This window comes from Anser anser, assembly GCF_964211835.1.
Source record: "Anser anser genome assembly, chromosome: 8".
Classification (NCBI taxonomy): domain Eukaryota; kingdom Metazoa; phylum Chordata; class Aves; order Anseriformes; family Anatidae; genus Anser; species Anser anser.
The window spans coordinates 3,435,310-3,451,184 of record NC_139728.1 but is presented as its reverse complement, the minus strand read 5'-3'; the positions used below and the strand labels follow the sequence as shown (position 1 = coordinate 3,451,184).

At 38.0% G+C, this 15,875-nt stretch overlaps 1 protein-coding gene across 2 annotated transcripts in view; it reads left to right on the top strand.

Annotated features, from left to right (window-relative positions):
- Positions 1–4,656: 4,656 nt before the first annotated feature.
- OLFM3 (olfactomedin 3) overlaps positions 4,657–15,875 on the top strand; it is a 60,328-nt gene continuing 49,109 nt past the window's right edge. The window contains exon 1 of one of the 2 annotated variants that reach the window (XM_083846406.1): positions 4,657–5,647. In XM_083846406.1, the coding sequence (XP_083702532.1) occupies positions 5,579–5,647 (69 nt within the window). In that variant the 5' untranslated portion in view covers positions 4,657–5,578. The remainder of the gene's footprint in view (positions 5,648–15,875) is intronic. The other variant, XM_083846404.1, reaches the window with a different exon arrangement.

Genomic DNA, 15,875 nt, shown 5'->3' with positions numbered 1-15,875 from the left:
GAAGTAAATTGAAAGACCTTTTTTTAAATATTTCTCTTCCTTCTCTTCCTCACATTTATCTTTAAAAAGCTGTCTTCCTTCTTAAACTGATCTCAAAGAGAACACCAATATATACCTTTCCTACATCAGTATTCAAAATCAAGCTCTACAGAAGCACCAGGGGAATGCCAGTAAGCATCAGCTTACACAGTGATTTTTTTCCAGATCAGTTACATTCTAGCATTCAGCTGGAATTAAAATATCTAATACATGTCAACTAAAAAATTATCATTACAGCACCTGAGTTTATGTCATCAGCTATAACAAGCATCCTTGGCTATATGGGACAGAACCACAAATACTGCAATAGTACCACAGAGAGCTCTGTACTGCTACATTCTTTTTAAAACAGAAACTGATTAAAAATCAAAGCAATGGTGTACTGTATTACAGAAAAAAACACATCTTAAGCTCATTTGTCTTTGTGGCAAGTCCTGTACAAACTATTCTTTCCCCAGTCCAGCAGAAATCTCTGCACTGAGGAGATACATAGGACACTAGATGCACTGACTCTTCATTTGGGGGAAAAATATCAGATATGAAGATAACACACATAACCTTAAAACAGATCAGAACATAAAATTCATCTGAATGTTTGCACTATAATTTATAACTATGACTGAATCTTTCTTCTAAGTATGTGTGCTTTTAAATAATTATGACAAAGCCTGGTACTGCAATTTGGTCAATACATATATATATATGTATATATATATGATGGTAAAATCTACACAGGCAAATTTAATGATTTACAGTAGTCCAGAATTCTGTCCCATACCTGCAATGTCTCTGTATTTCATTTAACATCTACGTACTCTTCACTAAACTCAATGAATTAGTACTTTACTGAATCCTCTACTCACCTGAGTTTACAACACTTTAAGCAATCTGTTTCTATAACGTTTATTACAAATGTAGTCACCTATCACAGAAGTTTAGCTTCTGCGTCAATAGTAATTTAATTTTGTTTTCATCTTTATCTCACATTCATCTCTTTGAATCAAAATCTTTTATTTAATGTAAGATGTAATAATGCTCTCCAAGGACATTTCAGCTTCATTAAAGTCAACAGGGTCAGTGTTTAATCCCTCTCTTCCCAATTTCCTAAACTTTTCATCCTTATCATAAACATAGAGAATGCCTGAAATTCCAAATTTGGACTACCTTCCTGACTTGGTGGAATATTCAACACCCACAAAATAATCAGTGAGAGTATAAGATAGATTTTATAAAATATTTTCTTTTCTAGAAAAACCTTTAATAGCACTGCAATTAAAACCAGCTCTCAGACATGACCTGCCATAAATAATTTTAGGAGTATCTTTCTAGATATGTGTATGTATGCTGTCTTTTATCATAGTTCCAGTCAGTACTTTTGAGCTGTCAAATTCAGATTGCAGAACTTGGAACATTCTTATATATAATTCAGTACCTATCCCCAATTTATCAACTTCAGTTTCCAGTGTACCCAAGTGAACAAGTATCTGTCTTTATTCCAACTGCTAGCAATGCTTCTTGCAATACGGTGTCAAAAAGAAGTTATTATAACTCTAGCCACACACTGAGAATATCCTTCACTGTCTAGACAAGCTGTATTCAGCTTGCCACCATTTTGCTAATGTGCTGTCATTGATGCTTGCAGGAAAGCTTTTGATATCTCTTTTCTTCTTTCTCAAGACCGAGTATTTTACCCTGACTGCAACTGTCTCCATACAAAGAATTCAAGAAGAAATGCCATACAGATAGAATTTAATAGGTTTTAAGGATATGATTAAAAGCTTTGTTAGAAGGAAAACCTCAGAATGAGGTATTCCCTTGCCACTATAGGAGACACAGCAAAAACAAAACCTTCTCATATTAGCTTGAATTTTGTTTAATTTTTCAGATATGTTTTAACAAACTCAATTATTACAGGTAGCAATTGCTAGTAATTTTCACTAGTCTGATTGCAGTCTTTTCTGACTCAGAAATTACTTGTCAGGTTGCAGGAGGATGAACAGGTTAGTCTATTAGGTAGTTTCTTTTTCTCTGTAATGGACTGTTAAAATCAAGCAGAATAGAATTGGGTCACTTTATGTCATCCTTATGTATCCTTTCAAAACACATTTTGGTGCTTTTGCATGTACCAAACAAATGATTAGTTTCCATAACAGGTGAAAGTATCTGAAGAGTTCAGGAGATCTGATGTCTTACTTTTTTTTCGGGGGCCTTGGGAACCTTTTGTTTTATTTTTAACTTGTACTCTTCAATATTTTACTGATTTCATAGACAGATGTTCCAAGCAGCATGAGGAAGTGGACAAACATAGAGCTTTACTGAAGCTCCTCAGAAAGTTTGCATGCCATGATTAATAGTTCATACATTTTGCCAATCTCATCTACGATAAACTAGGGGGGAAGGAAGGAAGGAAGGAAGGGAGGGAGGGAGGGAGGGAGGGAGGGAGGGAGGAAGGAAGGAAGGAAGGAAGGAAGGAAGGAAGGAGGGGGGGGAGGGAGGGAGGGAGGGAGGAAGGAGGGGGGGGAGGGGGGGGAGGAAGGACGGAAGGAAGAGGAAAAAGTGTAGAGGAAGAAAGAGAAGGGAAAATTAGAGAATTAGTCACTGACATACTCTAATAAAATTCTAAATACCTTTATATCTGCCTTTGTGGTTTTAGAATCCATGTGTGTTTTTTTTTGTTGTTGGTTTGGTTTGGTTTTTTGTGTTCTTGTTTCTTTGTAAGAAATGGGCTATTTTGAGAACACCATTCACTTCATCCTTTGGAGAACTTTCAGAGTTTTGGTGCTTTGGTACTGTTACTTTACCTTTACTTGAAGCCACATATATGCAGCTATCCCCTTGATATGCTCTTATCCTTATTTCATAGAGAATAGAAATGGCTGAAACCAGTCTCCTTTCTGTATCTTTCTGTATTTTCTTTATAGATGGAAACTCTATAATAAAGTCTGTATCAGAGGGTATTCTCTTTCCATTGTAGGCATTGGAATTTCAATAGAAACTCATTCATAAATTCTGCAGGTTTTGTTATTATTATTTTGATCCATACTTCGCAGATCTACCTTGCATGGAAATTTAAGACCATATCTTTGAAAAAGACAACGATGACTGAAAGAAGTCTTCTCTGAGTCATCTTACCATAAAACATACATTTTGATTCACTCACAAAAGCAAACCTGATTATTTTTATCCTGGAAGAAATTCAGGACGCAGAAAGATAATAAATCACTGTAGGGAAAACTGGCATCTTTGATCCAATTATTATGCCACTGATATACAATCCTTTCAGATAGCATGTGGGCAGAACAGATTCTGTTACACGTGTCTTTCAGCAGTGGTATTAACTCCTGAAGACATAAGACACCAATCTTGTAGACTTGGAAACAGGTTAGAAAACAGTGCCATTTTCATACTCATCCTAATGAGCACTTAACCAAAACATTCTCCTGGGCTTGAGAACTCACCAACATATTGTACCTAAAAACATCCTTAAATAATATTTTGCATTGCTGTTTTATTTTTATAGTGACGTTTTTCTTCTTTCTTTAAGAATATTTTTGATCCTATTTTCTTTGTTAATATTACACAGCACCTGAAAATCCATGACAGCATTGGCTTTTCTGTGGTAACTACTGAAAAAGTACAAAGGGAAAATGTAGACCCCAGAGAAGTTAACATCTAATCAAGACCAAAACCAAACCAAACCAAACCAACCAACCAACAACAACAAACACATGCCAACAGTAAAGCTGATACATTTTGCCATGCAAAACTGGAAAACTCATTTGTATCTCACAATAGAAGTGACAGGTCTGTCTTATTAGTTTCCCTGAATCAGATTCCCTTCTCGCCTCTTTAATCCTAATACAAAGCCTGATACAAAGGGAGCTTCTTTTCATTTCACTTCCTACAACCCCAACCGATAAAACCAAATCAAACCAAAACAACAGGGAAGCAGCCAAATAATCCTCTACCTACTTACTATTTCTACGGCCTGCACACAGGAGCTCAGTCCCCAGTTAGCAGCTGTTTCTTCCTCTCCTTTCATGGGAAGATGAAAAGGAAGCCTCCTGCAAGTTCCTAAAGAGAGAGGAATGGTGCTCCAACCACCTTGTAAGAGGAAAATACGGAAACTTTTTCTTCCCAATCAGCCCCAAGTAGTAAAAATGTGCCAATCCCTCAGAAAAGATGACATTTTACAGTTCCAAGTTTATTTCCACTCTGTGAGTACTTAAATTACCCTCAGGTTAGTTTTGGTGAAGAGAGGGATGTCTGCTACCACTGAATACTAGAAATGCTGTATATGTTTTAATAAAAGCTAGTAAATCTTACACCGCATCCAGGACCCGGGGCTCTTTCAAATAGAACAGCAAATACTGTTAAGTCCACAACAGCATTTAGAATTGCTGCTATAGGATAGAGCTGTGAGGAGAGAATGAAGAAATGTTTCCTGGTCCTCAACTACTAGGATAAAGTGAGCAGGGAGACTCACTTTTTCTGATGATCAGCTAGGCTTAAGTTCTCTAGCCAAATCAGATTTTTTAAAAATGTGACCTCAGTATCATATGTATATAAAACAGATATTTAAAATTAACTAATAACAATAACAGTTGTAGGAGAGAAGTCCTTGAGAAAGCAAAGAACTGAACACTACCAAGGCCTTGGGGGTACCCAACTTTGCTGTGCTCATTTCTTCAGGTGGATTGCTACCGAGGGCGCTGCAGCTGCCTTCAGGCCTTTAGAAGCCACCTCAGACAGCCTGTGGGTGAAACTGAGCAAGAGGTTGGTCAGTTGCACTCCAGCTCCACCTCAGGCATGCCCCAGCCTATTTGAGAACTGATAACGCACGAAATCTAAGATTATGCTGACTATAGGTCGTGAACTTGAGTGCTGTGAGGAAAAATAATTAAAATTGTAACATATTTTACCAGTGCTTACAGGACAGTGCTGTTACAAGCATTGACTTAGATTTGGGCTTCACTCAGCTGTGTGGCGGCAACCTGAGGAAGGCAGCTCGCAGCCTTGGCTGCTCCCCTTCCTGCAGCTGTGGTAGAGGGACCGTGCAGAGGGACCACTGTGTGCGGGCAGGAGGAGCACCCCCGGAGCCCAGCGTGCACGCTGGCGTTGCCTGACCACGCCGGCAGCCGGTACTCCAACGAGTACATCGAGCAGTGCCCGCCGGGGGGGCACGGTAACGGCCGCGGGTGCGCAGGAGCCGCCCCGCGAGAGGGCGCCTCAGGGCCGGCGGGCAGCGGGCGGGCGGCAGCCATGATGTCGCATCCGCGCCACCGCCTCCCGGGCCCGAAGTTTGGCGGAGGGGCGGGCCGGGGCGGGCTGAAGGCGGGCCGGGGCAGGGCAGCGGACCCGCTCCGGCACCACGGGCAGCGCCGTCCTCGCCCGCCCGCGGAATGAGCGTCCCCCGGGCGGCTGCCGCTGCCGCCTCCACTCGGGCTCCGGCGGGAGGCGCGGTGCCCGCGGTGGGAGCGGCGTGAGGGAGCGGCTCGGCGAGGCGAGCGAGGCGAGGCGAGGCGGCCCCGGCGCCAGGATGCGGGCGCCCGGCAGCGTTCCCAGGCTCCTGCTGCTGTCCCTGCTGGCCGCCCTCCACCCTACCCAGGTAGGAGCCGGCCGGGTGCCGCGGCTGACGGGGCTCAGCGGGCCGGGGCGGGGGGGATCGCGGCAGAAGTAGCGGCCCCGGGTTCCCCGGCTCCCTCCCACGGGGTCCGGCCCCGCAGCCGGGCTCCCCCGGAGCTCCCCGCTCTCCGGAGCGTTCAGCTTGCCAGATGCCGCGTCCGATGTCGAAGCCACGGCGAAAAGGCATTGGTGTGCTTGAGCTGCGCGACCCGGCTGGCCAGGGCGATTCTAGATGAAATCGCTGAAGAGCAGAACCGCGCTGCGCCGCTTAATTGCTGCGATGAGCAAAATCCGGCAGGCCTGCGGATGGCTGTAGTGCTGCGTGAACTTACAACTTGCCATCCGCCTTTTGGTGTCATGCCATCTTGTAACCGTGAGCGTCGTAAAAAAGTAACGAGAGGAAGAAAATCCTATAGCACTGCAGGCATCACCCCCAGCAGTCCGTTCCGTGTCGCCACGATTTGTAATCTGTGCGGGTGAATGTCACCTCAGTGGTACCACTTAGGTACCAGACAGCGATATGAAACAGTATTTGGCTCTTCTGACAGTTTGTTTTTCCTTTTAAATAAATGAATTCATCATATAAAATATGCACAGAATTTCCAACAGTATGAAAAGGGTATTCCTCTTAAAAAAAATGTAAAGACAGAACTTAATAAGCAATTTAGCGAAAAACGTATTTACAGCTGCAGTAATCATAAGATACGGTGACAACATAAAAGAAGAAAAAGGAGATTATATAGGATTAATAACATTAGCTAATAATGAATTATATCCATATGTTGTTAAATAGCATCTATTTGACAGCATCGGCTATCTCTGTGTTCTGCAAAGAGACTCATCAGGCAGTGAACAGGAGTTCCACATCTATGTGAACTGGAGCACATGGCCACATTATAATCACAGGTTTCCACAGTCATTTCTCCGTCTTCTGGTACGCTTATATCTGTTGCAGGCAAAGAGACTGCCTGAAGGCAGGATAAACACAATTTGTATCACTGTCTATCCACAGAAGAGTAAAACCACTAATGAAGCAAACGAGCTTCAGCTGGCAGAATTCTGCTTAGTTTAGGTGTCAGAGATATGCCCCATAATAACACTGGGAAGAAATGTTCCATCTTAGATGTCTATTACCATCTAGCACTGAAAAGAAGGATGAGCCACTGGAATGGAACTGCATAAATTATCTTTGAAACTTTGCTTCTGGTCCTTTTTGCTGTGGCATACTGTGCAGAGGGCAGAAAAATGGCCTTTTAGTCATTGCTGTATGTGACATTTTTAGGGATATTAAAATGTTCATTGCAGGCCCTTTTAACTTTGTGAAGAGGTCATGAGCCAGAAGCTCTAAAGTCCTTTCTAAAGTCCTTAAGAATATGTAAAAACAAGAGCCCTTAATCCAAGTCTGCTGTTTATCAGAGATAAATTGGGTTTTCAGAAATAAAAACAGGAGAACAAATGGTTATTCATATCCTTGATTAAGATACTACTCCACAGTAAGCATATGAAAAGGTGCCACATAGCAGATAATAGTTGAGTTTTGTTGACATATTTCTGTGAAAAATGATGTATGCAAAATGAATACAAGGTCTGTGGTTTTGGTTTTGTTTGTTTGTTTTCAGCAAATAAATACAAGTTATGATTGAAATCACTTTAAAAATGAAAGTAGTGCTCAGTTATTTAGCTTACTTTATGCTAAATGGAATAACAATTTTCTGCCCTGCAGGTTTGGAAGCAAATATATCGTGTGAAATTAGTCATAAGAAATGAGATGATCAGTTCCTTCTTTTACAAAAAATTGTGCAACATGCTCATGAGTAGACACACAACTTTTTACATGCCCTTGACACACACACACAAATGAAAATAAATCATGCCAGATGTTTCAAAGCATGCCTCAGTACATTCCTATTCATGTCCTGCATAATTAGTATCCAAGTAATAACTTCTGTAACTGATCTATTACTTTTAAGAATTCCTAGGAAAAAAAAAAAAAGCTTCGATATAGCGCTGGCTATCACTGACTTTTAAGACTGTTGTCCACAGTCACTCGTACTATGACAGGGCTTTTATGCTAAACTTACTATGTTATCTACTCATTGTAAAGTATTTAAGTATCGCCATCTTATGGTAATATATGCTAAAAATATGTATAATTTATTCTTAAATTTCTAGCACATTAAAATTTTATTTCAATCACAGTAATTTATTGCCCATATTGTATTTTCTTTTTCTTTTTTTTTCTGCTAAGCTTGATGTAGAATATTGACCTGCTCTGGAAATTAGCCTTTAACAAATGGAAGACAGCTCACTACTGATTAATTTTAAATACTCTTAATGCTAATTGTAGAATATCAATTTTAAGACACTTATTAAAATGTCACATCTGTTAATTTGATTCTAATTTTTCTCTGTATTTATACTGAAAAATACAAGGAAATATAATTATTCATTATAATGTGTTTCAGTAAAGTTTTATTTCCAGCAGGATGATTAGATATTCAGCAGGAAGCCAACTATATAAAAAGACTTGGAATATAAAATCTTTCCTTTCTCCTACACTCAAAAGCAGTATCTTGAAAGAATGAACTAAGTACTAGGAAATTTCTAAGAGTTACTGCTAGATGGCATCTCTGTGCTGCTTTTCTGCAAGCCTGGAGTTTTCTGAAATGACCTTCATAGTATACAAAGTGGACTTCTTTTGTAAGTGTTATTTTGCTGGCCATATCATTTGATTGCTATAACCAAATAACCACAGCAGTATAACCAAGTGAGCATTTTAGAGTAATGTAATGCTGCACCAAATAGAGAACAAGCTCAGCAGGTTGCCAAGTGTAGATGGTGTTTTTTAAGTTTGATTTTTAAAGATTTAAACAGATCTGAAAAATATGTATTTTTCCATGCAGTTAATAAAATTTATGCCTTTAGCTTTTATAATGGTTGTATGTCCTACACCTGGTGGGTTTCTGTTCTTTGAACTTTGCCAAAAGAAGTGTTTCAAAGGGAGACTGGTGGGTCCAATCCCAAACAGGAGCTATGTATAGTATCATTAAGGACAGTTGCAAAAAGCATCTGTCGTCTATGTTCATTGCTTGGGATAATAGGATCTTTGGGAGCATTAACATAAAAAAATGAAAGCAAATTTGAAAAGTTAACTATTTTTGAGTGCACCCATAACTTTTGCATTTTGATCTTTGGAATAACCATGTTTCTAGATTTCAAAAATCCACAATTTTCACACGTCAGCAGACTACACAACTAGCTGCTAAAATCCTTCTGTTTCCCAGAGACCAACAGAACTTTTCTGTAGGAAGAGCGCATTACTTTAATGCTGCTTCAGAGTATAAGCTAATTCGTCTTTACTGAGAGACTGTATAACAAGGATATTATGTAAAAACAAGGGTTACCGTAATACGCAATTTTTGTTGGAAATACTGAGTCATAGTGCTATAATACACCGCAAAATTGTGTGGAAATCTCATTACCTTTTTGGAAATTACTTGACACTGTTTTCCACGGTATTAGTCATTAGTCAATATGAAAATCGTATGTAATTATTTAACCTACAGGATTTAAGAATGCTCTAAATAAAGAATTACTGAATATGGTCAACTCTTGCCTTAACATTTCTGAGCAACGTGATTCAAAACCCAGTGAAGAACAGCCCAGAGTTGTCTGTGTCCTATGTCTTCTCCCAGGTGTAATTCCAGTTATGTTACTCTCAGTCTAGTAACTTCAGTCAACGGGTAACAGTCTACAGAAATGCAGTTTAATAGCTATTGAAACAATACCCAGCTATAGCTCTAAAAATGTGTTTCTAGTTGCCTACAGATTGAGCAATTATAAATTTCCAGTTCAAATCCTTGCAATTCTTAAGAGACCTATTAAGAAATGAACAGGAAGTCCTCAGAGAGGCTCCAGTTTACTTTGGGCACTGAAATACCCTTTCTCAATACTTTAGTATGACACAAATGCTTCAGGGCATCACTTCAGCATTCTTACTGGATCTTCACTGAAAACCAGGTAAAATTTAAAAACCCTTGTGTAAATCTTTGCAGCAAAAGCATTTTGAAGACCATCTTTCACAAGAACATCAATCTGTTGTACTGCTTCACTTCACAGGGCAGTAGATTTCTTGTCTAAGATGAAATTGAGAGAAGTGAGGACTTTGTGTGCCTGGGTTTAAATACAGGACTCTTTCCACAAAGGAGAATGCCAGCACCCAGGAACAGATAGATAGCTTTACAGATAGAAAAACATTCAAGAGTTAGATGTTTTTATGTACTTCAAGAATGCCCAAAGAAGATCAAAGAGCTTATGTTGTACTTGTTTAGCATAATGAGGTCATGTGTACTACTTTCCACATGGTCAGCTAATAAATGTGCACTTGGTGCACCTGCAGAACAGCAATTTACTGTTCACCTGATCTGACCGTCATTTTTCAAAAAGGTCTTTTTTCAAAATATGACAGCTCCAAATCTGCCTCCTTCAGCTTTTTTTACTGACTTTTTATTTTTCTAAGAGATAATGATCTTAATGTGTTCACAAGGGGATCTCTTAAGAACCCTTGAAGTGCACAGCATCAATCTTCATATACTTAGTCTTGGCATTAATTATGTTTTTGGTGAGTTTGCTAAGAAGAAAAAATGGATGATAAATATCCTAGCCATTCCCTTATTCAGTCAACTGGGAAATTTTCCTAATACTAGAAAGAAATACATTTTCTAGAGGACATAAGTCCTCTTACTTCAGTACTAAATTATCTTTACCACCAATTCAGAAAGTCTATTCTTCTGCTCATATTTGCTCTGGGACACACTGCCTATTAACTGCAAAGTATGGCACATCTTATCCAAGAAGTAAGAATATTAGTAAAACAAAAGTGCAAAGGTGTATTGTGTTGACAACTGTGTAGAACTCTTATTCAGAAACTGATAAAAAGTTGCAACTTTAACAATTCTGATTATGACACATTATCTATTTATCAGAAGGACACCCATCCACCACCGATGGCCACTTGATACCTTTCACAGGCTGAGATAAAGGAGATAAAATTAATTCAGGATGAAGGAATCCAGCATGACAAGTTAAGGGAGCATTTGCCTCTGGGAATTTAAAAATCACATTACAATGTCTGGGTGATGGTGAAGCTCAGGACAATTCTTAGATTATTTCTTAAAGTTGAGCACAGTGTTGAGAAATGTATCTGAGAAAAAAGGAGAGTGAACTCAGATGTTATGTGTTACGTCAGAGCATAGAGAAATCAGAGACACTTCACTCCGGGCATAGACTGCTTCAGTTATTTTCAGTACTGGTTCCAATCTTAAAGGTAATTCCACTCCTATCAGCAGCATAATTTATCAGAACACTTGAAACTATTTCAAAAATATTACTATTTTTAGTGTCTTTGTTTTATTCCTGTCATTAAAGGTGTTTAAGGTCTAACCTTGCTTTATCTGGAATTAGAGAATTCACGTCTGTGCCTGAAAGAACAGACACCAGAATGCTAAATTATAAGGCCCTTTGTAACTGTGTCCTGCTTTTATTACTCACTTCTCAGTATTTTTAAACTTGTTTTTTGGCAAACTGGACTACTAGCCAGAAGATAACTTGTTTAATATGCAAATAAAACAGGCATGTAACCTTATTTACAGTAACACAGGTTATCTTATCCCTGTTGGGAGCAGGACTAAAAGATTTTTTATAAACAGGGAAATACAGTGTGTTGTATGTACTGGACAAAGGAAATCATTACCATTTGTCTAGCTAGCTCTGTGTAGACTAAAACTAAATGACCCGTAGCCTTCATTTTTACTGACCATCTTCTAGAAATAGCTTCCTAATGTGTTTTCTCACAATATGAGTGATTCATATTAATGAACTCAACATACCACAAAATTTCCATACTTAGAGAAGGGGACACTGAACACAAAATGTTGGTGATATAAGCAGTTAACATTAAGGACAGAACTCTGTGTTAATGATGGCTACAAGGGTATACACAGCAATTTGATTCCTTAAAGTTTCATTGTGGTATCACACATACTATATGCTTTTCCGTACCATCCTATACCGTCTTCAATTTCATGACAGAAGCTGACTTATCACAAAAGCAAAATGAACAGCCAGGCATATTTGTCATAAGTCACTAAACAATCGTAACTTGGAACTTCAGTTATAGCCAAAAGTAAAATACCAGGAAATACCAGGCCTGCAGATATGGAATTTTGTAAACTTTTACCTAGCTGCTTCCGTATGTACTTTTTTTTTCTCCACAGAAAAGAAAAATGTAATATGCAATTATTCACAAAATATCCGCTATTTATTAAAACTTCTTCCTCAAGAAAAATTAAAATAATTTTAATATTCTGACCCCCTTCTGAGCCTTTCTCACTTAAATTAAACCACTTAAAGCAGCCCCAGATAACACAAATGTAATTTTTTCATCCTTCAGTTCCCTCAAGAACAAAGTCATCTGTCTGCTGCACTGCCATCTAACCAAACAAATCTTTGCAACTGTGGAATGCAGATTTAATCTTTTTATTTATTACCTCACTGAAAAACATATGTTCATCAGCAGAACCATAGCTTAAGCAAATACTGGAAGCAAGTAGCCCGCTTCACTCCCGTGGTTTGGGGAAATACTGTTAACATACTCCTGAAGCTGTTAAGTAACTCATAAGGGAAGGGGAACAGGTAGAACAAGAGGAAAAGACTCCGTTCAGAAGGCTGCAGCTTCATGAACTCTATTATTAAGTGCCTATTACTACACTGTAAATAATGTTCAACTATTGGTGCATGTTATTAAAAAATGCAGTTTATAGATACTTTAATGAACCCATTGTTTTTTGTTATTGTTTTTTTGTTTGTTTGTTTTAGAACTTCTGCTTTAGGAAAATAATACAAAATGTGTTTCTTTGCATTGCTTTCAAGGTGATAACTAAGCATTTAAATCATTTTCCACATACAAAACTGTAAATGCTATTTGAGTTTGGACATTAATTTTAAAATTGGTTTCATAGAAATAAAATTTCAATGTATTTAGAATATATTACTACATCATTATTTACTCAAATTAAACTGGTTTATGCAAGTCCCAGCCTCAGTGCTGCAATTATTTTTTTCTTATTAATTTTTCCATGTAGCCTTTTACATAGTATTCTAACAAATCCACCTGCTAATAAGATTCTGAGCATTTTCAATATACAATATTGAGACTCTTCCAAGAAAACACAAAGTAAAGAGTATAGCTGTAACACTGAGATACTTTACCAAGAAACAAACAATACACAGAATACAGACTGCAATTCCAACAACTCCATTAGCTTTCTTAGATTAGATGTTATTTTGTAGTGAAATTTACCTGCTTTTCAACATGTGAGCTAATTTGCTTTCATTTTTGCCTGGTCTGGGTCCAAGTGAACCAGGTCTATTCCCCCTGAACTGAATAGGCATTTCATTGTTCTTATTTCATAGAAGTAAAGACAGCCTATTAGTTGTGGCTTAGTGGCAGATCATTATTTTCAAAGTATCTATTGTTAACCCATCACTGAATCCAAGTTCGTAAGAGCTGAAGTTCCCCAGCAACACCACACTGCTAATTGCCCCAGGCCCAGCATCACCCCCTGCCCCATCCCTGTTCCACCTCTACTTCACCAAACTCATCAGACCTTTCATTGTCCATTTTAATGCACTAAATCAACACAGCACTACCCTTTTTAGAAGTGAGATATGGTCTTCTATTTCACTATTCTCAACTTTTTAATATTTTTAAGATACACGGGAACATACTTATGACATTCATTCAGTTTGCATGGTCATAAAATTTCCAGAGGCTATGGCATGTGAGCTTGGCAGAGAAATTACAAAGAAATTGTCTTAAAGGCAAAATCTCTCTTACATATCATAATTTACTAAGCCATTTAATGCTGGAGGGTGTTTTTTCCTCATTTTTTTTTGTTCTTTGCTTTTCTTCTTTTCTTGCATATTAGCAAGAGCTGGCTAATTCTTCAACCTTGTCATTGTAAGAGTACATATATATAGTACTTGTACTAAACATGACCACACATCCTGCTGCCCCCTAGTTTTCACAGTAAAGGTCCTTTCAGCTCCATGCCCTGAAGTATCTTAACTTCGAGCGTGATATGAATTATCATATAGATGAAGGTATGAAAAATTTAGGCGAGTGTTTTGCCTTTATAATGAGATTTCAGATCAATATTATTTGCTGTCATCGCAGGTACTTATAGGCACTTTCGTGAAGAATACAGAGATGCATATCAGGCAGAGTAACGAACAAGATCCTTCTCAAGCATAAAGTAGGGAACTTTTCATATTTAATAGGTAATTCAGATCAGGAGAAATCAACTACCAATTAAGTCTAGTGTCCTGTTACAAAAGTCACATAAGCTTGACAAAAAGCTAGAGCTAAATTAATAAAGAAAAAACAGTTATTAAGTAATAATCACATTAGTCTATCATTAAGATTACTGCAGAAATGAATGGCAAAAAAAAAAAAAGATTAACAAAATCGGAACTGCTAAGTTCTGACATTCCTGGAGAACCATGACCTCCTGGATTATTTACAATACGCCCTGCACAAATAATCCTCAAACTGACAACAAATTGAGAGCTTTTTGGAAACACCTTATTCAGAGAAAAGATTTCTGCAAAATAGATTTGAGTCTGACACCTCAACTTAGCCAAGGAATTATTTTAAAATATAAGTTTCATTGTTCAAAGAATGTTCAAAATTGTGGTTGTTGGCTTCAAGGTAAAATTACATTTCCTATGGAATCATCATCATTCAACAGACTTTTCTTTTGAATTACCCTTCCTAATACACACATTGATTTACTTTTTAAATCAGTATCTATTATTCAGATACACAAAAAACCTTGTTCAAAGAGTCAGTTACAATGTTATATTCACTTTTTTCAGTTTGGGCATCCTTGCTATTCTGGTAACTGATTTATATTGAACAGCAGTTACTTAACGTGCTTTCAGGAATGAATTTAGTAAGATGGGTAAAGGACTGTGCAGACCAATAACTTTGCTTTTGTGCATGTCACTAGGAAATAGTTTGTGGAATTCTGCACTGGGCAAAAAGAAACCCCTGCAGATGTCTCTGATACAGACACTGTACAAGAAGCGACTAGGCAATACTGAGAGCCTTGAACTTTCGGGGAAAATGAAAGAAGGATCTTGATGTAATACTGGCAGTAGCTGTAGTATTCAGATTTGCTAAGCTTTAGATTTGACAAGTCAGAAAGCTACACTAATGATAAGGTTCACCTCTGTTGTGTATACAGAAGAAAAAATTACCAGATGCTACTGGTATTCAGATTATATTCACAGGTGACTGTCAAAAATAGAATAAATTGCTCTTGCTTATAGCTCTCTTCCATTTAGAAATGAGATTTATTTAGGAGTATGCAGTTGAAACAATCTCTGTATGTTTATTTCTAAACAATTTTGAATGATTCATTCAACTTTGAAAACTCCCTTCCATTTTTTACTAACATTCCTATAAAATCTTGAGCTAAAAAAAAAAAAAAAAAAAAGATCTTAGATTTCTTACTGAACATTCTGACTCATTCAATAGAAGATAATTCTGACACACACCAGAAGTAGTAAATCAGTATTAAGACTTGGAATCCATCTCCTGGCTAGTATCTGAGGGATAAACCTACTTCCTTTTTAATACCCACAGGTATGATGTTTAACGTGCCTTTAAGCAGCTACACTTACTTTAAATTCAATCTGGTGCTCCATCAAAAAAAAATATATTTCCTTTTTATTTGTGAGGGTGATCAAATACTGGAACAGGCTGTCCAGGAAGGCTGTGGAGTCACCATCCTTGAAGCTACTCAAAACCTGACTGGACAGAGCCCTGAGCAACCTGCTCTAGCTGGCCATGCTCTAGACAACATCCAGAGGTGCCTTCCTATCTCAGCAAGGCTTTGATTCCTGTGAGAGGCTGGATGCCGCAGAAATAAAGATGTAAGGTTAAGCAGGTTAAGTTTCTGAGTTCATCTCCGTACAGTGGAAATCAACAACCAGTTAATGTTTTCTCAAATGCATCCACAAATCAGTTTCCAAATGAATGCAACAGTAGTGGTAGATACTAAAAAAAAAAAAAAAAAAAAAAAAAAAAAAAAAAAAGTAATAATAATAAAATAAAGATAAAATCCTGGTATGACCTAACTGCTCAA